Source organism: Impatiens glandulifera, chromosome 1 (assembly GCF_907164915.1).
Source record: "Impatiens glandulifera chromosome 1, dImpGla2.1, whole genome shotgun sequence".
In the NCBI taxonomy this organism is placed as follows: Eukaryota; Viridiplantae; Streptophyta; class Magnoliopsida; order Ericales; family Balsaminaceae; genus Impatiens; species Impatiens glandulifera.
In genome coordinates, this window is record NC_061862.1 from 101,508,262 (window position 1) to 101,532,891 (window position 24,630).

The window sequence follows — 24,630 nt, forward strand, 5'->3', positions numbered from 1 at the left end:
AATTTTATATCTTTCTTAAAGTAGTACTTTTATTATTACATTTATATTTATTTATTATTTGTAATATTTTCATAATTTATGAGATAGGCTAATCCACATTTTATCATTTAGAATTTTTGTTTTGTTTTAAATGGGCTCATTATGTTAATCTTTCCCTTTATTTGGAACCATAATGATAAAAAAAAACCAAAATATATACTATGTAACTCCCACATTATGCATATAATTTTTCTAACCTTTCAAGTGGCCAAATGGTTTAGTATTTAATATTATCATGCTTTGTTGAAAACATATTTTAACACAAGAAATACCATGAAAGATATATTAAAATAAATGAAAGTGGTAAGACACTAAAACTTTTAGGAAAATATGTACTTAGCGATGCAAATAGATTTGTAGTTGTAAGTGATCTTAGAGATTGGAATGCCTTAAGAACTGTTGAGTCAAATCAAATTGATTAAAATAAACTATGGAAATAAGTTTATTCAAATGATGACATTGTTTTGATAATTCATGTTAAATTTAGTTATGATCAAGCTAAGTTGTTTATTTGTTTTGTGCAGGCACAAATCTAAAAGACTTTGCAACTTTAGACGCGGTCTGAAACAGGCTGTCTTAGACGTTTTACATAGTTAGACGAGATAGTTTAACTCTTTTAGACGTTGTCTAAAAGGAAACGTAGTTAGACGAAGTAGTCTAACTCTTTTAGATGTTGTCTAAAGGGAAACGTAGTTAGACGAGGTAGTCTAACTACTTTAGATGCGGTCTAAAGGGAAGCGTAGTTAGACGATAACATCTAACTACTTTATATGGAGGTCTAAAGGAAAGCGTAGTTAGACGAGGACGTCTAACTCCTTTAGATGCGGTCTAAAAGAAGGCGTAATTAGACAAGGATGTTTAACTCCTTTAGACGTGGTTTAAAGGAAAGCGTAGTTAAACGAGGACGTCTAATTCCTTTAGACGCGGTCTAAAAGGAAACGTAGTTAGACAAGGTAGTCTAACTCCTTTAGACACGGTTTAAAGGGAATCGTATTTAGACAAGGTAGTCTAACTCCTTTAGACGCGGTCTAAAGGGAAGCGTAGTTAGACGAGGACGTCTAAATCCTTTAGACGAAGTCTAAAGGGAAACGTAGTTAGACGAGTACGTCTAACTCCTTTAGACGCGATCTAAAGAAGAACGTTTGATGCATCGCTTTAGCAGCTGTTTGAAGGAAACATTCGTCTAACCACGATCACTTAGTTTTCTACTCCACTTACTTCTGAGTAGTCTGACAATCTAGTTGATTCTATTAAATGAATGAAGGCCACGTACGTGGATATCTACATTTCCAATACAAGACAAGATTAGAGGATATTCGGTGCACTACCTATTCGGTACGGCCATAATCTAAATTCTCAGAGTCTGTTGTACTCTCGTACTATAGGCAGTCGTCCAACGGATAAATGCCACGTGTCCAAAGAATATTCGACTATTGGTGTACTTCTACCATAAATAAAAGCTTAAGGACAACAGCCGAACCACTGATGAACAAAACGAACAACTGCTTAATATACACAAAAATCTCTTATTGTCTGTTTAGTTGTGATTATATTGTAATTGTATACTATCTTCTCTATGAGAAACTACAAGTGGTGTAAGTTGAATAGAGGTTATTTTTTTCAACATAGAGTTAGCTAGCTCAGTGAGTTGTATCTGATTCAAAGTCTTTAGTGGATATCTTTCCGGTTGTGAAAGAAAGGGTGACGTAGGAGTTTTATCTCTTAACATCCATAAAACTCCTTGTGTTCTTTACTTTTTGTCATTTGCATTCAGTTGTCTAACGCTTCAAATCCAACAAACAGTTCCGCACTTGAATCTGTTTCAAGAGTTTGGAGGATTTGCGAAGAATAGAAACAGATATTAATCCCTCACAGGATTATTATCAAAGATTTTATCGTAAGTTGTTCACAATAGTCAGACCCTAGTCTCTATTGATAACACCGATCCCAACAAGTGGTATCAGAATCTCGTTTTCTATTCTCAGGCACCAACAAGAATCTGAATCATGTTTATGTCTTCCACAACCAAGGTTCCCATGTTCTCAAAGGAAAAATATGTCGTGTGGAAGGCGAGATTCAATACTCATCTTGTTGTCATGGATGATGACATGTGGTTTGTCATCACTGAAGGCCCGATAAAGATTGAGAAGGACATATTTGAATGGTCCAGTGAAGACAAGAGGAAGAACAACCTCAACAACTTGGCCAAAGATATTCTCTACAAAACCTTGGATGACAATATGTTCAACTACATTATATCATGCAACTCTGCCAAAGAAATCTGGGAGAGGTTGACTCAACTCTGTGAAGACAATGAGCAAACCAAAGAGAACAAACTTATGATTTCCACACATCAATTTTATAACATTAAGATGCATCTTGGAGAGACGATGACTGAATTTGATGGGAGATTCAGCAAGATTATCACCACTCTTTCCACTTTGGCAAGACTTACAGTAGTAGAGAGGTTGCAATCAAAGTCATGTGTGATCTTCCTAGGGAGTGAGATATCAAGACGATGGCGATGAGGGAGTCTAAATATCTCAACAAGATGGAGATATTTGAATTACTAGATGATCTGAAGGCCTATGAGTTTGAGATAAACTCTAGGAACGAAGAGGAGCTTTCCACATCAGTTATTGCAACCAAGGCATTAATGACTGCTGAGGATCCACTGGATGACACTAATGTGAAGACTACTGCAGAGCAGATCAGCAGTAACGCCATGGATCTCTTCGTGAAGAAATTCGGCAAATTCATGAAGAAGAGCAATTATAACTCATGCTTTTCAAATAATAACAATGATGATAAGAATAACTACAAGACTAACTTAAAGTGTTTTAATTGTGATAAACTAGGACACTTTAAGTTGGAGTGCAGGAAGCCAAAGCCTGATGAGAAGAAGAAGGACAACCATAAAGAGTTGAAGGCTCTCATGGCGGCTGATAGAAAGCCAAGTGGGCCCAAAGTGACTCAGATGATTCATCATCAAGCGACAGTGATGATGAAGATGTCACTTGCTTCATTGAAAAATAAGAAGAAGACTTTGAGGTATTTGACTTCTCCTTTGAAGAATTTACCAGAGATGAATTAATTGCTGCACTTAATGACATGGTCATTGAGTACAAGAAGTTGTCCGACTCTTGTAATGAAATAAGAATGAAATTTGAAACTAATAACTCTTCTTCATCTCAAATTTCTGAACCAAAAGATTTTGAAAACAAAATGGTTGAGCTCTCATCTAAGAATGAGAATCTCAAGGAAAAAGTTCAAACACTGTTTTCTAAGAACCAATGTTTGACTTATGTGGTACGTTTCTAGACAAGGTCTGGAGACGCTGTCAAACAAAAGATAAGTATGTTGAGGCCTGTCGGATGTAAATCCGGTTTAGGATTTGACAATATTATCCTAAACCAATCTTCTAAGAAGTTAAATCCAGTGGAAGACAAGCTTAATACTATAAGCTTTGTGAGGGGTAGTTTAACTGATAAAGGAACTGATCCAAGTTATGAGGACTTAACCTTAAAGAATGACATTATTTATGTCAATCCAACTGTAAGATGGCTAAAACCTAGGAAGGAAGCAGCCAACGAGTCTGGCAAAACAAAATCTGACAGTAAGTTAAGGAATTTTAACCAAAAATCATCCTATAAGGTTAACAGATCAACCACTAGCAGAAACAAGTCAGTTAAGCCTAAGTCATATGCATTAATCACAACACAACATAGGAAATCCATTAGGATAACTGAAATATGGATTCCTAAGGGACTAATTGACCGAGGACCTAAGTGAATGTGGATACCAAAAATTTGTAAATATGTATTCTGTAGGTACAACAGATCAACTGCATGGAGGAATTCAGAAGCATACTCTTCTAAGAATATGTTCCAACAAGATCAACAAGTAGTAGATGTGTTCACGAAGCCATTCCTCAAACTAAGTTTTCTTTCCTAAAAAAAAATTGTTCTTGTAGATCTCATAATTATTTAGTTTTTAAAACATGCACAAACGAAAGGGAAAATTGTTGATGATTAAACTAATCAGACAAACGTATGAAGACGGAGGTCTCAATCAATCTGATTATATTAGTCGTCTAAAGGAGAAATGTACTCAGACGAACATTTGCCTAAGCAACTTGAAAATTAAGCTTGGCTAACAGACGTCTAAAGCGTCTATAGACGCGCGTAGTTAGACGTCGTCTGAACAGACGCATGTTAGACTTCTGTTAGACGCGTCTAAACTAGACGTCTACCCAACTTAGACGCAAGGTATGCGGATGGCATGTTAGATGTCTAACTACGTGTGCCTTTGGACGTCTCATCTTCGGATCAATCAAAGACAACTTTCACTTTAATATGCGTTGTCATTTAATTTTCCCTCTCAAACAGTAAAACAGTCATATTCTAAATTCGAATAACTTGAAGACATGTGTCTCCAATGTTAAGAATATAACTAATATACCCTACAGTTAATTACTTCACACGACTTTGTAGTAACTATGAATTTGGTAAAAGACAGTTAATGATGACAGCTTTTGGGAAAAAGCTTCTAAAATTAAATGACGGTTTTATTTCAAATAATACCCGTTGAACAAGTGACTGTTCAAATACTATTTAAGGACATCTTGCATGCCTAAAGGATTTTTTACGTTATTTGCAATTTTAAAACCCTAGTTTGATTCTTCCTTCTCTCTAAGAGAAATCTCGATCCTGCTTGTCTACTCTCGTTCTCATACTCAAAGATGACTGCTAAAAATATTATCTCTCTCTCACAATATCTTATAGATAGATTTTTATTCGGTCTATGCTCTTGAACAACAAGATATCGTGGAGATGTTCAAATCTCTAAAGGCATCTGGCCTTAGAAAATTTCTCAGCGATCCTTTTATTCTATATGAAGAAGAAGTCCGTGAGTTCTTTATATCTCATTTAAGAATCAAGTTTATTACCAATATACTAAATTATTACTTTATTAATTAGTATTTTTTTTTTAACTTCATTTAAGAATATACATAAATAAAATAAAGAATGAAAATAAAACTGCTTACATAATTAATAAGATTGTCACAATATATTAATTTCCTTGATAACCTTTATATAAATTTAACAAAGTTTATATAATTACCGGAAAAGAATATGTAATTAAAATAACATGCATGTTAAATAAAGTTTTTAAAGAAAAAATATAATCAAAATATAAAAATATATATGAAAATAGGGCTTTTAAGAAAAAAAACATAATCAAAACAATGGTAAATGTGGAAATAAGAAAAAACATTATCAAAATATAAGGATAATTATGGAAATAAATTTTTTATACATACTTGTAACTGATTCTACTAGGTACAAACTTGTACCTAGTTTAAAAGATAATTTATATAACTTGAAAATACTGTTTATATAAAATAATTAACCAAACATTCAACCAAATTTACTGTTAGTATAATTATATTCAACCAAATTTACTGTTAGTATAATTATGTTATACCTATAGTCTAATCCTATGTAACAAACACCACCTAGATATATTATTTATATCAGTTAAAACCTAATCTTAATATATATACTCATTTATTATTCGACTTATCAATCAAACAATAAATGGTATTTATGATTCTAGACAAATATATCTTCATATTTATTATATATGTTTAAATAAACTTATAACCTTTATAAGATCATTTTAATTGGGCTTTAAGTCCGCCCAAATTATTTTCAAGCTCACACCAACCCTGAATCCTGGATCCGTCACTGGTTCTAATTATCTTCATTGCTCGATTAAAATTTGAAAAAAAAAAAACTTAACTATCAAAAAAAAAAAATTAGGTATCAAACTCTAAACTGTAACAGAATTATTTTATATTTTTAAATTTTTAAAAGAGAAATGATTAGGTGAGGGAATTTGGTGAGGGAATGATGTGACATAATCTTATTCGCTGAAAAAATCAAATAATTTCTCTCTTTTCTCTCTTTCCTCCCACTTTTACATTTTCCAACCAATGAAGGTAATGGCACGTCATTCCCTCACCAAATTCCCTCACTAAATTCCCTCACTCTATCACTCCTCTTTTTAAAATCATCTATTGATCTATTCGTCACTAAATTGGCAAACTGAATCATCGGACATGTTTTATTTAAAATTTGGTCATTTGGTTTGATTAATTCAGTTTAGACAATTCATTTGATTTTCCTTGTCCTTGACTAATATTCATTCCTATAAAATTTTGCATGTGTGCCAACAATATTATAAGTATTCAATACACAAACAATAAATATTAATGTGTATAAATTTTTCACAGAATATACAGTGAACAAACAAACCAACAAAAATGTTTGAATTGAATGTGTCCATTTAACCTAGTTGGATTTCCTGGTCTAGCTCATCCGTTGATTTCCAGACAACGTCTTCCAAGCCTAACGCAAGTTGTTCATAAAACTTATAAAATTCGAATGCGTCTCCGCTAGATTTGCAAAAATCGACGACGTAAAGTGAAGGAGCCACCTCAAATATCTGTTGTTATTTTTGTTGGACAACAAATTAAGTCAAAATTATGAAATCGAAATTTATTAACGATGAATCGCTAACTGATGAAATAGAAAAACAAAATGACCTCGGTTGCAATAGATAGATAGCCCTTACGCCCCACCTTTTCTCCTTGAATCTTCATCTGAAACGACCATATCCAATTTATTTTATATTTCAACTAACTTATAAATAATTGAAAAAATATAGAATTATAAATAAATAAATATAATAAATACCTTGTAGTTATTTTTCATGACATCAAAACCAATAGATCCAGCTGTTTCCTCAATTTTGGAGATGATATAATTGGCTGAACATTTTGATGTAAACCTTGTTTGCCTTTTCACCAGCCCCTGTAATTAATTATAAATAAACTATAATTTATAATTTATGTAACTTTAAGTCAAATTTTTTGTTTTTTCTTTTATTAAAAAGAATATCTCAATGTTGTTATTTTATGGAGCATTACCTATAAAATGCATTAAACACTTTTAAGAATATATATACATATACCATTTTCTTTTCAAATAGATAACCGAGGTTGAGTCCCTGTGAAGTAGATATGAGCTCAAACGCATTCATCGCTGCAGGGACAGGCACAGACGCCGAAGTCCCAGCCTCCTGCGGGTTCAATAAGGCATCGTTGACATAAACTTCATCCATTTGTTTTTTCGAACTCTTGTAAAACCTTTTGAACCAATTGTGGTCAAGGATTTCAGCTGCGGTTATGCGCTGTCACATACATGAGTAATAAAGATCAATATATATTAATTAATTACGAGATTATATTATATTAATCTTACGGTTTCAGGATTAGGATTCAATATTTGTCCGATAAGCCTACTGACACTTCCAGAAAACCATCTCGGAAAGATTAACTGGGCTTTGGAAATCTTTTTGTAGAATTCATCGACATTATCGAGCCTTCAAAAGGGAGATAACCAGCCATAAGAGCATACAAAATGACTCCACATGACCAAATGTCAGCCTTGGCTCCATCATATCCTTCATTATTTTCACCAATCACCTCTGGAGATACATAATTTGTATAGACATGCAATCCATTTTCCCCAACTTGTTGAGGCAAACCACTTAATCCAAAATCAGACAATTTCAAATCTCCATTTGAATCTAAAAGAAGATTCTTAACCTACCAATTAAATTTACAAATTAAGTATTCCATCCAAATTCTAAATAAAATATAACTAAAATCAATCGATCAATCCCATTCCTACTTTTAGGTCGCCATGAAACACGCCTCGTCTATGACAGTAATCGACTGCATTTATAAGTTGCTCAAAGTATTTTCCTATTTGAGCTTCCGTTAACATACCTTCCTTAGCCTATTGTTACAAAAAAAAAAAATTGTAAAAAAATCTAAATCAATAATATTTGTTACTACATCTTAATTACTTACAATCTTTTCAAAGAGTACTCCACCATTCACAAGCTCCAAAACTATGTATATCTTTTTCTTGCTTGCCATAATCTATATATCATCACATTAAATATCTTTAATAAGAACAAGAAAAAAAAGGACTATAATCAAGAATCTAGGTTAGATTCAACCTCGTACATTCGAATGATATTTGGGTGTTTGATTAACTTCACGGTTGAGATTTCACGTTTAATCTGCATGCATGATGCAATGCAACCCACATTAATACTTGCAAAGTTGTAATATTATACAATTAAAGAAGATTATGTACCTGGTTAAGAATTATCTTATTCTTGAGGATATTCTTTTTATCAAGAATCTTGATAGCGAAATCTTTGCCCGTTTCTACATTCTTTGCAAACTTGATCTTGGAAAAAGTTCCTTTTCCGATTGTCGAACCAAATTGATACTTACCCAAACGCTTTCCACCGATATCCGATTCACTATCCATCTCTAGCAATATGTCTTAATGGTTGAGAAATGGGATTCTTGAAAATGAGATTTAGTGTATTCTTAGCCGTTGTGGCTTGATGATTGCAACTTGAGAATTTCTTACACATTAGCAGAATTCTGTTTTTTTCTCTTAAGAGCAGTTATATATTAATAAACCAAACTCTAAGGTCTTTTTTTTATTTTATAAATGTTATTCTTGGTGCCGGCCTTCTTGCCTATTTCGAGTTAATTAAAACGCAATTATTTTTATAAAAACTCAAAATTTGAATAATTTAATATGATCAGCTCGAAAAATAGTAAATTTTGAGTATAATAAAAAATTATGTTTTTCATGAAAACGCTCCAAAATGTAAGAGAAAAAAGTTAAAATTAAAATATTTTTTTAACTGAAAGACCATCGGAGCTCCACCGTATACGACGACGCATGACGGCCAGCGCTGGAGAGTAGTGTTCACGCGCCGTGAGCAACAGAGGTCAAAGGCAGCGGTCAAACTGGGTCAAATTGGTCGACATAACCCTAGTCAACGCGAGTCAACTTGGGAGTCAACGCACCTAGCTCGGTCAAAGGAACGAAATTTAAGCGGGAAATTCGAAATTCGGAGGGGCCACGTCTGCCATCCTCTCCAAAGGCACGGTCGTCGAGGTCTTCATCAACATAGTCGGATTCTGGAAATCGTGTAGAACACCATGAAGGTGTTCTTCATTTTGGTCATTCAAAAAATTGGAAAATCTAACTATCCCCAATATGTTTGAAGATTACTCCAAGGCGCAATACTCAACCAATTTGAACGATTCTAGTTGGCTTGGAAAGATAAAAAAAATCTCTATAATTCTTCTCATCCCAATTTTCAAATTGAGATCTTGAACTCTACGACATTTTGAAACAAGGCAAGATCACCATCGTGAAGTCCAATAGTGACAACTCTTCACTCAAAAATTTATTTTGGGACTTATAGTGCTCCAAGCTTGGTGTCTCGACCTTCGATCGAATGACACCGGTCTCATGGTGGGGAAATTTGATCAAATGATCCTCAAAAGAGGGTCATTCTCATTTTTAACCTTACTAAATTCAGTTTTTATTTTTAACATTTTTTAAAAATTTTTCCATTTTTATCATTACTAACCTTTTTACATTTTTTATTTATTTCTTTTTTCTTTTTTTCTTCCTCTTCCTTTTCCTTCCATTTCTCTTTCTACCCGTTTTTTCTTTCCCCTCTTCCCTTCCCCCGGCGACAGTCCCCGATGGCTCCCCGGTTGCTCTCCCCCTACGACTCCCACACCCCACACCCCAAGCCGACTCCCCCACGACGGTTCCAGCCCCAGTCGACTCCCCCACGATCGTCGGACGCTTACCCCTCGAGCCCGACTACTTGTTGATCGCCAAACGCTTCCAGGCCGACTCCCAACGATCGCCAAGTCCAGGAGACGCTGAGCCCGACGTTCTCCCAACATTACTGAGGTTAGTTCGACTACTCCCTGATGATTTTACTGTTTTTGCATGTTAAGTATGAAGGTTTTAGGGTTTAGGGTTTATGCTTTAGTTAGTTCTATTGTTTTGGTTTGAAATGTTTTGATCCGAGAAATGTATAGTATTTCCTTATACTTAATGGTTTGTTAACATTTTCACGTGGGTAATTGAAATGCGTGGTATGCAATTGAGCGGGGCGTGGGCTTGGGCGTGGGCGTGGGTGGTGCGCAGAGCGTGGGCTTGTGCGTACCACGCAATATGTAAAACTAATTTAATAAGTTTATTAATAAGCGGGGATAGCTCAGTTGGGAGAGCGTCAGACTGAAGATCTGAAGGTCAGGTGTTCGATCCACCTTCACCGCAAACAGAGTGATGATATATATATAAGCATTGAAATTATTTTGATATGTATGAATTATTCTTTCAAAAGGGTTGTGTATACAATTTTTCTTGGACCAATACTCTAGAATTGTTTACGCAGAACAAGTATGCATCTTTAATATACAAACTTAAAAATTCATGTACTTTTGATACATACTATATTAATTGTTGAATTTTTTATATAGGACTGTCTTTTTCGGGGTGTACAAGTGTTATGGGTCTGGGGCAAAAGCGGTCTGTGGAGTGTCTTTGGCTAGAGAATTGGATTATGAATTGGCTCATCCATTTATGGCCAAGAGCTTTGTCAATAGAAGGCACTGGATTGCACCTTTAGATGTTTAATACAGCAAATAATTAATTCAATTTCATTATTTATTGTGTAGTCATTTATTTGTTTAATTGATTCTTTCATAGATGTTGAATTAGTATAAATAGAAATGAATGGTGTTTGTGTGACTTATAAAAATTACATTATAATCTTCTCAAAATCATTCAAATAGAAAGTTATTAAACAAGGCATTTGATACATTTGATTCTTGGTTTTAGCGTTTTTGGGATATTCTTTATTGACAAAAGAGCTTTAGGCACTGGATTGCACCTTTAGATGCTTAATACAACAAATAATTAATTCAATTTCATTATTTATTGTGTAGTCATTTATTTGTTTCATTGATTCTTTCATAGAAGTTGAATTAATATAAATAGAAATGAATGGTGTTTGTGTGACTTATAAAAATTACATTATAATCTTCTCAAAGTCATTCAAATAGAAAGTTATTAAACAAGCCATTTGATAAATTTGATTCTTGGTTTTAGTGTTTTTGGGATATTCTTTATTGGCAAAAGAGCTTTAGGGACAAGGTGAAATGTCTCTAGTTTTGAAGTCTTTAACATCAATATTGAGAGGATGAATAATTAGTTTCTAAGTTTCAAACCTATTTCTTCTGTCTATGTTTTGGTTAATGATGAATTTTGTTTATGTTACGCACTTGTTGTTTTCCTTTGGGCAACAAAACAACTTATTTGTTGCTTTGTGCTCTCAATAATTTCTACGTAAACAATCTTTATATATATACAAAAAAATACAAGATTTATAAGATATAAACGAAAGAATTGAGATTCCTTTTCAAGAATAAGAATATATGTATAGGATTTGCACAATCCCATCAGTGGATTCAATTTACAAATTTTTGAGAGAAAGAGACAACTGAGAAAATAAGAACCTAACTTACTTATAATCTCACCATTCCATAACACACTGGAGGCTTTTCTCAAGTGCAGTAAATAGTACAACAGATATATTACACAACAACTAGTAATTTGGTCAAATTTCCACTTCATAAAGCTTCAATTTGTGCTGCAAGTACAACAGCAAAGCTCCATAACTGACCCTCAATTGCACATTGTAATGCCTCTTTCTTTTTGCCAAAAACCAAAATACTTTGTACATGTGCTGCTGTTACATAGATATGTATAATAAAAGTTGTTATAGTAGATTAATGCAAGCGCAAAAACAAGAATATAAATTTAGCAAGGTTCATCCTTATTTAAAATTACCTTCTTAGCTCATATTAGAAACTTAAGTTCACATTGAAGATAATCAGAATGTTGGGTATTTTTCCCATTTTCAATTCTAATTTTGTAAGTTCTGCTTGGCTGTTTCATTAATTATAAAGTAAAAGGCAAAGAAAAAAAAACTTTTACAGTGAAGGTGGGTATTTTTCCCATTTTCATATTAGAAACTTTAGTCACATTGGAGATAATCAGAATGTTGGGTATTTTTTCCGTTTTCAATTCCAATTTTGTAAGTTCTGCTTGGCTGTTTCATTAATTATAAAGTAAAAGGCAAAGAAAAAAAAAACGTTTCCAGTGAAGGTAGATCAAACACCTGACCTTCAGATCTTCAACCTAACACTCTCCCAACTGAGCTATCCACACTTATTAATAAACTTATTAAATTAGTTATACATATTGCGTGGTACGCCCAAGCCCACGCTCCACGCACCACCCACGCCCAAACCCACGCACCACGCCCAAGCCCACGCCCCATGCCCCACTCCCACGCACCACCCCCACACACCACCCTCACGCCCCACCCCACGCCCCACTCAATTGCATACCACACATTTCAATTACCCACGTGAAAATGTTCACAAACCATTCAGTATAAGGAAGACTGTACATTTCTTGGATCAAAGCATTTCAAATCAAAACAATAGAACTAACTAAAGCATAAACCCTAAACTAAAACCCTAAAACCATAAAATCTTCATACTTAACATGCAAAACAGTAAAATCATCGGGGAGTAGTCGAACTAACCTCATTAATGCTGGGTGAACGTCGGGCTCAGCGTCTCTAGAACTTGGCGATCGTCGGGAGTCAGCCTGGAAGCGTTTGGCGATCAACGGGTAGTCGGGCTCGAGGGATAGGCGTCCAACGATCGTGGGGGAGTCGGCTTGGGGTGTGGGGCGTGGGAGTCGTAGGGGGAGAGCAACCGGAGAGCCATCGGGACTGTCGCCGAGGGAAAGGAAGAGGGGAAAGAAAAAACGGGTAGAAAGAGAAATGGAAGGAAAAGGAAGAGGAAGAAAAAAAAGAAAAAAAATGTAAAAAGGTTAGTAAGGGTAAAAATGGAATTTTTTTTAAAAAAAGGTTAAAATTAAAAACTGAATTTAGTAAGGTTAAAAATGAGAATGAGGGTCATTTGATCAAATTTCCCTCATGGTGTCATTCAAAATTTAAGTGACCTTCCATGTCTACACAAGTTGATGCATGGACACTCATTTGTCTCCAAAGCTAATTGAAGATAGGCTCCACTTCCCACTGTCATAACTTTGGTTACACGGGACCATTTTAAGCATATGACCTATCAATTAAAAGGTCTTAACATTAGCTTTCTTTTGACACCAAGAATGATACACGGTTCGACTTACAACTCATGATAGGTCTCCCGTAAGACAAGTTGGAGTCATGTACGGTTATCTAGTGATTCGTTGAGCTACAATTCACCTCAATTGACGAATTTTCTACCAAAGTTGTATCCAAGACCTGTGTCAAGCCAGCCCAACTAGTTTTAACCCCTAATTCGATCTAAGTCAACCAAGAGATCCTAAACCAACTCGTTGTCCATTCAGTCGAGTCAAGGAATGCCAATATTTGGTTAAAAAGTTTAATTGCAAATGACATGAGCCACATTCAATTATTTGAAATAAAATTAAAATCAAAGTTGTAGGTCATTCCTTGGGCTTTTCAAAACACCCAAGTAAGGTCTAATTGGCCTAAAGACAAAGCTCAATTTTGCATTTAAACGAAAAGTCCACCAACTTGTAAAATGCTAAAATTGACCATAAACCTTCATATAAATTAGGCATTATGTTCCCATTTGACCTAATGAGATTCACACTTCCTAAATTCAGAGAGAAGATCTGTAATTGTCTTTAACAACCGCTTTTCGAATTTGAAGAAAACTACCTCGTCGAACATCCTTCTCCGATCAAGAGTATCTTTTTCGGTCTCAAGTGCTTCAGTAGTTTCATAACTTCATTCTTAGGTAACACCAAAAGTTATAATACCTATAGGCTATAAGCTACATTACATCGATTTTACAAATTGAAATCTAATTTTTGGCTTATTTTAGTTGCTCTTGTGTCTTCTGTTTTCACTGATAGTTTGTAATTGTTATGATGCTCAAGTTGTTTGTGTTAGGAATTTTAAACTAATTCATAAATTCCATAAAATGAGAATTTGGGCAAATAAAATCAAATAAAATTTAAACGACATTTACACAAAATTCAAACGTGAATTAAAGTGAAATTTGATTCAAATAATTAAATTATTTATAATTAATCTGTTAATTATGTAAATAACATTTAATGACTTGAAAAACCATTATCAAATTAAATATATTTAATTTTGTTAATTGTCATTGTAACCTTCATGATATTATTGCTATCAATTTATTAGCAATTTGCAATGAAGAGGTAATCAAGGTCAGCCGTTGGATCAATGATTAATGGTTGATTTTATTTTCATGAAAGTTTAACTTTTCATCGATATAAAACCCCTCATCTCTAATCCCAAACAACTCCATCATCTTATATTTTCTCACTCTAGAATTCCAAAAGCCTCTTTTTGTTTTGTGAGTGTTCTTCGAGTTCTTTGCTCGATATTTCTGTTGAAACTCGGTGATAGTTCAGGTACGCTAATCAAGTTCGACGAGTAGTGATTTCAGTGCACAATCACTACTAGATTCGTTGTACCCTGGGAGACAGTCATCTACGATAAGCTCTAACACAAACGGGAGACGATGAAACTGTATTAAGGAAAATGTGTCTAACACATGCCTCAATTCAACATCTCAATCGGTGATTTCGTTCTTCGTATATTTAATTTAATTTAATTTATTTGTACCATCATATGTATATATATTTTCTCTTATTCAAAACAAGATATCTAACAATCTTAAAACAGTCTCAATGTGTTAAGTTATTTAGTAGCTTGTGTCATCGAAATTTTTGTTTTTGATGTTTCAGGAATACGATTTATGATGTTATAAAACAGATGATGGCTTATTTCGACAACATAAAGTTGTTCGTCTAAAGGAATAGAAGAATTTACAAATAAAGATAAGTCTTTATTGTATACATATAATGTTAAGAGGAGGGATAGGGGGAGGGAATTTGAGGGAGATAATGATGTGTCACTACATCACTGTTTGGAAAAAGGATAAAATGTGAGGAGAGAGAGATAAATTTTGTTATTTTTTTGGCTAATCAAATTACGCCACATCATTTCCTCCTTCATTCCCTCCCTCAAATTCCCTCTCCCACTCATTTCTCTAATGTTAAGAGAAAGGATAGGGGAGGGAATTTGAGGAAGGGAATGATGTGTTACTACATCACTGTTTGTAAAAATGATAAAAGAGAGGAGAGAGAGAAGAGAGATAAATTTATTATTTTTTTGGCTAATCAAATTGCGGCACATCATTCTCTCCCTCAAATTCCCTCCCTTATCCCCCCTCTTAACATTAGAGAAATGATTGGGAGAGAGAATTTGAGGGAGGAAATTGAGGAGGGAATGATGTGTCACTACATCATTCTTTGGAATATTATTATTAATATTATTTGTATGAAAGCTTATTTTTATAAGTTAATATATGTTGATGTAGATATATATTCTAAAAATAATGATGTATATTCATTATACAAACGTTTTTCTAGAAAATAAATTAGAAAACAATAATAATTTATTTTATTTTTACTTAAATGTTTGTTAGTTATTAAAATTATTAATAATAATAAATAAAAAAAAGTAACTAATTAGTTTTTAATTTTCAAAAATAAATTAATAATTATAATTTAGTAATAGTAATTAAAATTAATTATAATTGAAACAAATAGTTTCAGTTTTAAAATAATTAATTATAATATATATACATTCTTAAATTAATTAAGCGAGGTGATTAATAAGTCTATTTATATAAAAATATTAAAAATAATTGATTTGAACCTCTAAATAATTTTAGAAAAATATTAAAATTATAAAGTAATCAAAAATATTATTTTCAACATAAATAAAATTTTCCCAATATTTTTAGGATATGTTTGAAAAATTCTTTAACTTTGTGAAGCTATAACTTGAGTTCTACCATTCTAGAAATCACAAAATAAATTTATGAATGCTCTTAAACATAATTCTAACAATATAAAAAAATTCAAAATTTTTGAAGCACGTTTGAAAAAATACTCAATTGGTAGTGTCATAAATGGAGCTTTATAACTCCGGAAATTCCAACCAAAGTTTCTACCTACTTCTTAAAATATCCTTGATCATTACAAGAATATTCCAATACTTTTGGAAAAATATCTATTTTAGCGGTGTCATAAATAGAGTTCTTTAACTCCAAAAATTTCAAATGAAATTTATAACGTTCTTCTAAAATCTTTTTTCACATTTTCATGCCAACAAAACTCTTATCAAGCAAACGTGAACTTTTCACTTATATGTATATGCTTTCTTTCTTGATTGAGAATTATTCTTAGCTCATTTATTTTAACCTTGTTTAATACTAATTTGTTTAATACTAATGGACTTTAGACTCACTTCTAGAAAAGGAATAGGGTTAGCCCCTTTTAGACACATATTATGATATTCACACGAGCAAAAATGTTCTAAACTCATAACGGAAGTGTAACAATACTTTAAAGCATATAAATGATCAATTATTTTGGAGTAGAGACCGTTCGTTTAGGACGGGCATGGGGCGTAGCACCGAGGTCTTCTTCCATACGTAACCATACTTTAAAAAAATCCTTAATTTTTTGAGAAGTAAATTAAGGTGGTGACTCTAAGGTCGATTAGATCGATCTCTGTCCATTTATGTATCGGTCTTAAACCTATACGGGTCAATCAAAATTGCTTTCATTAGAAAATTCAATGTTTGATTTCTCATCTCATTTTATTTTAGACGAGACAACTCCGGGGAGAATAGTATTCTCGTCGACTTTTACGAGATTCAAGAGGAAATTATGCCAAGGAGTTATCTAAATACAAAAATATGTTTTCTAAACACAACACTTGGTTGGGTTGAGCCTACCATTAAAATTTCTCTCTCCTGCCCACGGAATCGAGCAGAAGGTCACAGTGATAATAAAAACATAATATAAAATAAAAAATGTAACTTTTAGTTTATTATTAAATTAATTTTAAAAGTTTTAAATAATATATATTTATTAAAAATTATATTTAATTAAAATTTAAATATTTTATAGATTAACTAAAGTTACTCATTATTTAAAGATGATAAATTATATTATAAAAAAGATTAAATGGTTTAATTGTTGAGTTTGTTTTGAAAGCTTAATTAATTAACAAATAATTATTACTCAAGTAAAACTCTTACTCATAAAGGTCTATTTTTAACCATTTTTGTATATTGAAAGATAGCATCATCTCCATAATTATGACTTACACGTTTTAATGAAAATGTATACATGTCAAAAAGACATTTTTCTCGACATTTTTTTATCAGTATAGATAAATATGATACAATTTATAAGATTTAAGTAATAAATAATTTAAAATTCTTGTACTAGAGTGATAAAAATCAAATTAATATTAATATACATATTGTGAGATAAATTTAGGGTTTAACCCATTAAACATTACTAAAATAAGTCAATTTCATTCACAAAATCATAACCCTATCTTTATACACAAAATAAAAAATGATACGTCATTCTTCTCAAAAATCCCCAAATGAGCGAGGAAATAGAAGAAGAGAAGAAGATGCGAACGAAGAAATTACGACCTTTCCTTTGGCTCTTCCGGTTTCAAGATATCGAAAAGCTTCAACTAGATCGGAGAAATGATATGGACCGGTTGGATCAATGACTGCCTTGAGTTTTCCTTTCAATAAATATGAATGAAGATCATCTAGGATTTTGCCTGAAATGGTTAAACCTGAATAAAGAACTCTAGGGTTTGATGGAGGCCATGTTATATCAATCACTGGTGCTCCTTTCTTAGCCAACACAAATGAATTTTCACTATCACCTGTGTTATTAAAATATTATTAAAAATGTTATAGATATCATTGTATTATTATCATACCCATTTCTTTATATATATTATTGACAATAAAATTAACATAACATATAATTCAATAAAGTATTTCCCCTAATCAAATTTTAACATCCTAAAATATGTATGCAAAAAAATGTATTGTAATAACATGTCTAGCTAAAAGAGGCAGTCAAAAGTGTTTGCAAATAGATTAATGCAATTCAATCCTATCCATAATTAATCCAAAAAAATATAAGATCAGTCATAAATATGGTGCAATTTTCTTTTCACAATCTATTTATACTATCGTTTCAACTTAATACGATCTTCTATTCATTAATATCGTTTTTTCAATATAAAACATTTATATTGAGAACTAAACTTGAGATATTTAATCTCTATACGCGGTTCTTACTAAAATTGAACATGATACATTTATCTTTTTATACCATTTTTTCTCCACTTAGAATTGTCTGTATTAATTAGAAATAATATTTTTAACAATAAATTTATGCAAATTGATTAGTGCAATCCACTTTAATATCATATCTATAATTAGAGGTGAGCAAATGGGTAAAACCAATCCGTTTTGTCCGATCCGTATTAAATCCAAATTAAATTTATCCAATCCGTAATCCAAACCATTTCACTAATTAATACGGATCGGATACGGATTGAAAATGGTTTAGATAATCCAAACTAAAAAATATTTATATATATCAATTTAAAATTAGTCAACAATTTTTTTTTAAAATTCAAATAATAAAAAATATAATTATAAAAAAATAAAAATAAAAATAAAAATAAAATTAAATACCATTGTCAAAGTGATAATAAGTAAAATATATATTATATTGAGAGAAAATTTATTTAAAGAAAAATAAATTAAAAAATATATTTGTATTTAGATAGTCTAGATAATTTGGATAATCCTAATTCAATCCGATTTAATTCAATCCGATCCGATCTCAATCCAATCCGAAATATCCAATCCGAATTAGTATTTAGAATTCGGATTGGATTGGATTTCGGATTAATCCACCCAATGCTCTCCCCTATCTATAATTAGTATGCATGAGTTATGTTCTAATCTAATTCATTAGAATTCATAATTTTAACTAGCCTTTATTTTTCTTGTAATCAATTTGTATGCATCTCAATTAATATCATACATAGAAGATAGCATATCAATAAATCAATATAACCTTCCATTTCAATTTAGCTCATCTTAATCTTAATGTTGTGAGTCATAATTTATAACAACAAAGTTTTTAATTCTTTTTATAATAAGAGATAATCATTCTTTTAACCTCTCTTTTCCTAAATTTTATATAAATATGAACTGTATAAATTTTGTAAAACTAATCAACAAAGTATTAAAAATGTATCTTTTATTTATATAATTTAGGTTGAAAATGGGTTTTATCCCAAACTTTTAAAAACCATAAAATAGTAACATATCTAAGACAATATCATCAAGTGACAATTCATGACTTTGCAAAAAAAAATAGTGAAGAGAAGAACAATTTACCAATTGTGTCATAAACAAGATCAAATCTCTCTTCAATATCTTCATATCTAGTTTTCAAATAATCCACGACTTTATCAGCTCCCAATCCTTCAACAAACTTAACCTTAGTCGTACTAGTTGTAGCCACCACTTTTGACGCCCCATAAACATGTTTAGCCAATTGAACAACCAAGCTTCCCACACCGCCAGCTCCACCAACAACGAAAACCGTCCAACCCTCTTTGAAACAAGAAGTTCTAAATCCTTCAACAGCTGTTTGAACTGCCAAAGGCAGACTGGCTGCCTCCTCGAATGTGAGATTCTTTGGCTTTTTCGAAACCAAGTCATGGTCCACCACTATAAATTGCGCCATAGTTCCAAGTTGGTTTAACTTACCTTGGTTAAAATCTTGAATATTGCCATAAACTTCATCGCCTATCTCGAAATCAAAAACCTCGTTGCCTTTTGATACCACAACTCCGGCCATATCGCATCCGGGCACAACCTGCATATGAATATATATAGCCATTGAGGCACAGTCTTCATTTTCCAATGGATCTAAACACTTAGGACTTAAACACTAAGGGCTTGTTCGGTTAAGGTTATCTTAAATTAATTTCAAATAACTCGGATCATCAATCAAAATATACCATGCATTTATATTCTAAAAATAATTACACTTTTATTATATATTTATTATACCCTTAACTCAAATATATAGTTAGGTTATAGGTTATTGGATTTCAAATAATCTTTTTCTGTATTATTACACAAAATACCCAAATTAATTTAAAACACTTTTTGAGCTGAATCTGAATTTGAAATAGAAAACGTCATTAAATTTTTTTTAAAACATTTTTGTTTTGTCTAGTACACATCACGTCGAATTAGATGAAATACTATTTTGTAATATAATTTAATTAGACATATTCCTTTATTTTTCCATCTAAACTCATACTTAGATTAAAACTTAAGAAAGTGTTTTCAAACCCACCCATATAATATGATAGTTTATTAGAAGGTTAGTTATGTTAGATTAACCTAAAAAAAAAAAACCTTAGACCTAGTATAAAGTATTTGAGATTAGTTTTAAATAGTTCAATATCTAATCATCCATCACTCAACTAAAATGATAAATTTCAAATAATAGATTAAAGTATTGAACTAAACTTCTTTTTTTTTTTAATTAAAGAAAACTAGTATAACAATTCTCTGTCATGACCTTAAAGTATAACATTTCCATTCAAAATGTTTCTGATGAGAATTGAACATGTAACCGATTAAACTTATCTATTTTCTTCTTTTAAAATATATATTATTAGAATATTTTAAACAAAAATAAAAGTCATAATTATTTTTATTTTAGAATTAAAAGTTAACTAGCATGATACCCTAAAGTCATTAAAAGTGGACAAACTTACCGATCCGATCCAGTATTTCGGATCGGATATCCGCCTCTATTTTTAAAAAAAATTGCAATCCGTACCCGACCGGGTATCTGACCAATATTCGATCCGAAAACACCGGATCGGATCGGCCAGCTGGATACCCGCCGATCCGATTTTTTTATATTACTAATTTTTTTTAATATGCTAGAAAATATAAATTGTTCTATTAAGGATCAACTCATAGCAATACATATCAAAAATATAATTTAAATGCCAAAATGAAATCAATGTCTTGTTTGATAATTAATTATTTATCGAGAATTATTTTATTGACAGATGTTGTTGGTTGAAAATTACCAAAATACTATTATAGACAAATAATAAAAATAGACAACTATTGTTTAGGCACTTAGGGTTTGTAATTTTTATAAATATGTTATTTTATTTTTAAATTTTAAAACTCACCAGATCGGTTTTGGGTATCCGATTTTTTTTTGTCCGATCTGTATCCGATCCGGAAATCCTGTAAAAATATCGGATCAGATTGATATCCGAATCCGATCCATCGGATTGGGATTTTTTTGGATCGGATCAGCCAGATCAATGGATCAGGTCTTTCGGATCGGATTTTTTGGTCACCCTTAACGGTCATGGCCCCTTGTTTAAACTTAAAGCATTCCAGATAAAATCGAACTTATGACATTTTGATCTCTTAAGCTGACTCTTATCACTGGGCTACCTAATCTTTTATATATATATATATATATTAATCAAATAACTCAATTTTTAATCACTCAAAATCATAATAAACCTAAATCAAAGCTAATTTTGAAATAAGCCAACATTGAACAAGCCTTTAATATTGTTTAAAGCATTATAACAAACAGATGGTAGGCATAACTTACAGGGAATTGTACAGGTGCAATTGGCCTTTGACGAAGCTTAGAATCAATAGGATTCAATGCAGCAGCTAAGACTTGAACAAGTAATTGATTGCTTTGTGGAGAAGGAAAGGGGAAATCTCCCAACTTAAGAACATCTGTAGTGCCATAATCTTCATAAAACCAAGCTTTCTGAGTAATATTCGTCGTCATCAAAAGAAGATGAAGAACATAGTCATAATTACACCATTTTATATACACATGGGAGTAATATTATAAGGTTAGAGTTATTCAAAAGGAATAATATTATAATCAATGGACAATTAATAATGACAAGATTAGGACCGGCCCCATATTGATTGATTTGATTATATGAAGAAGAAGGAGAGGAGATGACTCACCATCAAGAATTAGTTGAATTTAACCTTTCACTGGTTAGATTTTATTAAATTGTGCTCAAACTTTGAATTGTGTCGAATAGGTCTTCAACGATTCGAGGCTTTTCTCGATTGGACAAAACATCGGTCATCTTATTTTGACGTACCATTTTTATTTTTTAATTGATTTGTTACTTTTTTAGATTAAATGATATTTAGAGACATTTTTGATGTTTTTTTAATTGAGTATTATTTTTGATATTAATTCATTTTAATTTATCGAATTTGTTTGAGTAATTAAAAAAATGTGTAATCTAAATAAATATTTGAAAAAAATTGAATATAGATAAATTTTGTATTTATTTAAAAATATTTCGTAATGATATAATTTTGTGTCGGTATACCTATTTTGACGTATTTGTGATTTAAATTAAATATATTTCCGAGATATACGCGTTCAAAACTTTTGAATACGGTTTGAATGCATTAAAAAATGTGTAATGTTTGAAAATAATTGAAAAAACTAAAAATAAAATATTATTTTGATTCTATACAAGTAAATGACTTAAATTAATTAAGAAAATAAAAGTATTATATTTAAATAAGAAGATGTACATTCATTTCGTATATAACTTATAAGCTATAATATAATATGGCACAACTAAAATTTTGAGACTTATTTAATAAAAATAATCTAAATTCGAACCTCACTACCAATTTGATCATTTATAAATAAAAAAAATTAACTTATATATAAGAAAACTTGTCCCAGTTAAGTTGAAAAAAAATAATTAGTGTAACTAAAGCAGACCCAAATATCAGGATCAACGTACTTAATCGGATTCTAATAATCTTTTTATTAACTATAATTTTTTAATAATAAATTTATGAATATACATATTTTTATTTTGTTTTAATTAAGGAGAATTAGGATGACAATTCAAAGTAATACCACTGTTTTAACTCAAAACATTTTCAGAAGAAATTAAACCCGTGACCTTTTAGTCTCTTAAATTGACTTTACTGTTGGCTAATCTTATTGGCTAATCTTATGAACCCGGTCAGAGACGAGGAATGGCGTAGTAAGCGACGAAATCGTATAAACTTGTGAGGGCAGATCTGAGTTGCTCTCGTGTACTTAATCGTCTAAATAATCTTTTTATTATACATAAACTATATTTTTTTAGTTATATATATATATATATATATATATATATATATATATATATATATATATATATATATATATATATATATATATATATATATATATATATATATATATATATATATATATATATATATAACTAGTTAGGTTCTAAAATTATCAACATTATCTCATTAAAAAAATAAATTTAAAACACTTATTTTTAGAAAAAAAATCTCAATTTATTTATAAAAAAAAAATGTTAGGAAGGAAACTTATCTAAATTTAGATCCAGTATTAAATAATTAATTTATTGAAAACAAATGATGACCAATAACTTAAAATAATGTTAATGTCTAATTCCTTATAAAAATAAGTTTCTATCCTTTAAACAATGGAAGGAAAACAAGAAAGAGTGAGGTCGAAAGTATAAACCCTCGAGATAATCTTGTAAATTGGGATAAATTATAATAGAAGAAAAGTTTACGAACCTTCTCGGGGTATGAAATCCTATTTGATAGTATGCTTAGGTCGATTCATTTAAGTTTATTTGTTTACGAAGTTCTCTTGAGTTTTAGATTATATTGTTTATTTTAAATTGTGAGTACTAACTTTCGTATCATATCTAATTCAAATAAAAGATAAACACAATTGAGATATGTATCAATTCAAATGATTACAATTTTAGATATGTCCTAATTAAAATGGTTAAAATTGACATCACCATGCTAATTTCATTAAATGACATGACAGTTTTATCTTTTAATAATAATAATAATGTATTAATTAGTATATTAGTAATGATGATAGACATGTTAGAGCATAGTCACTATTAGCAATGACGGCCAAATAAAGCTTTAAATTAATTAATTAGAGTTCACATGAAAGATATACATAAATCCAAAACTTAAAAAATATGACATTCAATTAAAGACAAAAAACAATAAAAAAATATATTAAACTTAGAGCTTGTTTGATATTGGTTTTTTGTTTCTATTTTTTATAAATTGTTTTTAAATATCTTTATACCACATTACTCATTTTAAATAATAAATCAATTAACTCATCAAAATACCAAAATATCATTACTTTTATTTTATTAATTAAAATTTTAAATATAAAAACAAAATCATATGTTTTAATAGAACAATATTTTTCCAAAAAAATAAATATAAATTTCCAATATTTTATAGAGTCATGTTCTTCGGCACCGTCCAAGTCAAGTGCACTCAACTCCTGCATTATTATTATTTAACCATTTAAATATTGAGAGTATTAAAATAATTATTAATAAATATTTAAATAGTTAAAATAATTATTAATAAATATTTAAATGAAGCAGCGATGGGTGTATTCGGTTGGTGCGAGAGACAAAGTTCTTAGAAGTATTTTAATAATTTAGAGAATGAAAAAATAATAATAGTGATGATTTTAAGAATTTAATGATTATTTTTTATAAAAG

General features: G+C 30.9%; 1 protein-coding gene, 1 non-coding gene and 1 pseudogene across 2 annotated transcripts; 1 reads left to right on the forward strand and 2 right to left on the reverse strand.

Annotated features, from left to right (window-relative positions):
• Window positions 1-6,390: 6,390 nt before the first annotated feature.
• Window positions 6,391-8,426, reverse strand: LOC124922592 (annotated as a pseudogene).
• Window positions 8,427-10,213: 1,787 nt separating this feature from the next.
• Window positions 10,214-10,286, forward strand: TRNAF-GAA. Its single transcript has one exon. It is a non-coding gene; the product is annotated as a tRNA-Phe (tRNA).
• Window positions 10,287-17,545: 7,259 nt separating this feature from the next.
• LOC124938566 (2-methylene-furan-3-one reductase-like) lies at window positions 17,546-21,884 on the reverse strand. Its single transcript, XM_047479038.1, has 3 exons — window positions 21,669-21,884; window positions 19,397-19,880; window positions 17,546-17,856 (listed from the first exon to the last, which is right to left on the reverse strand). Exons 1-3 carry the CDS (start codon window positions 21,855-21,857, stop codon window positions 17,546-17,548), a joined length of 984 nt encoding a protein of 327 aa, XP_047334994.1. The 5' UTR covers window positions 21,858-21,884.
• Window positions 21,885-24,630: the final 2,746 nt, after the last annotated feature.

Excerpts from the sequence above, each read along its gene's own strand:
- LOC124938566 (XM_047479038.1), bottom strand. The coding sequence starts at position 21,857 with ATGACGACGAATATTACTCAGAAAGCTTGGTTTTATGAAGATTATGGC. Across the intron at positions 19,881-21,668 it reads TTGCACCTGTACAATTCCCT|GTTGTGCCCGGATGCGATAT; the intron begins GTAAGTTATGCC and ends ATTCATATGCAG. Across the intron at positions 17,857-19,396 it reads TCTTGTTTATGACACAATTG|GTGATAGTGAAAATTCATTT; the intron begins GTAAATTGTTCT and ends TTAATAACACAG.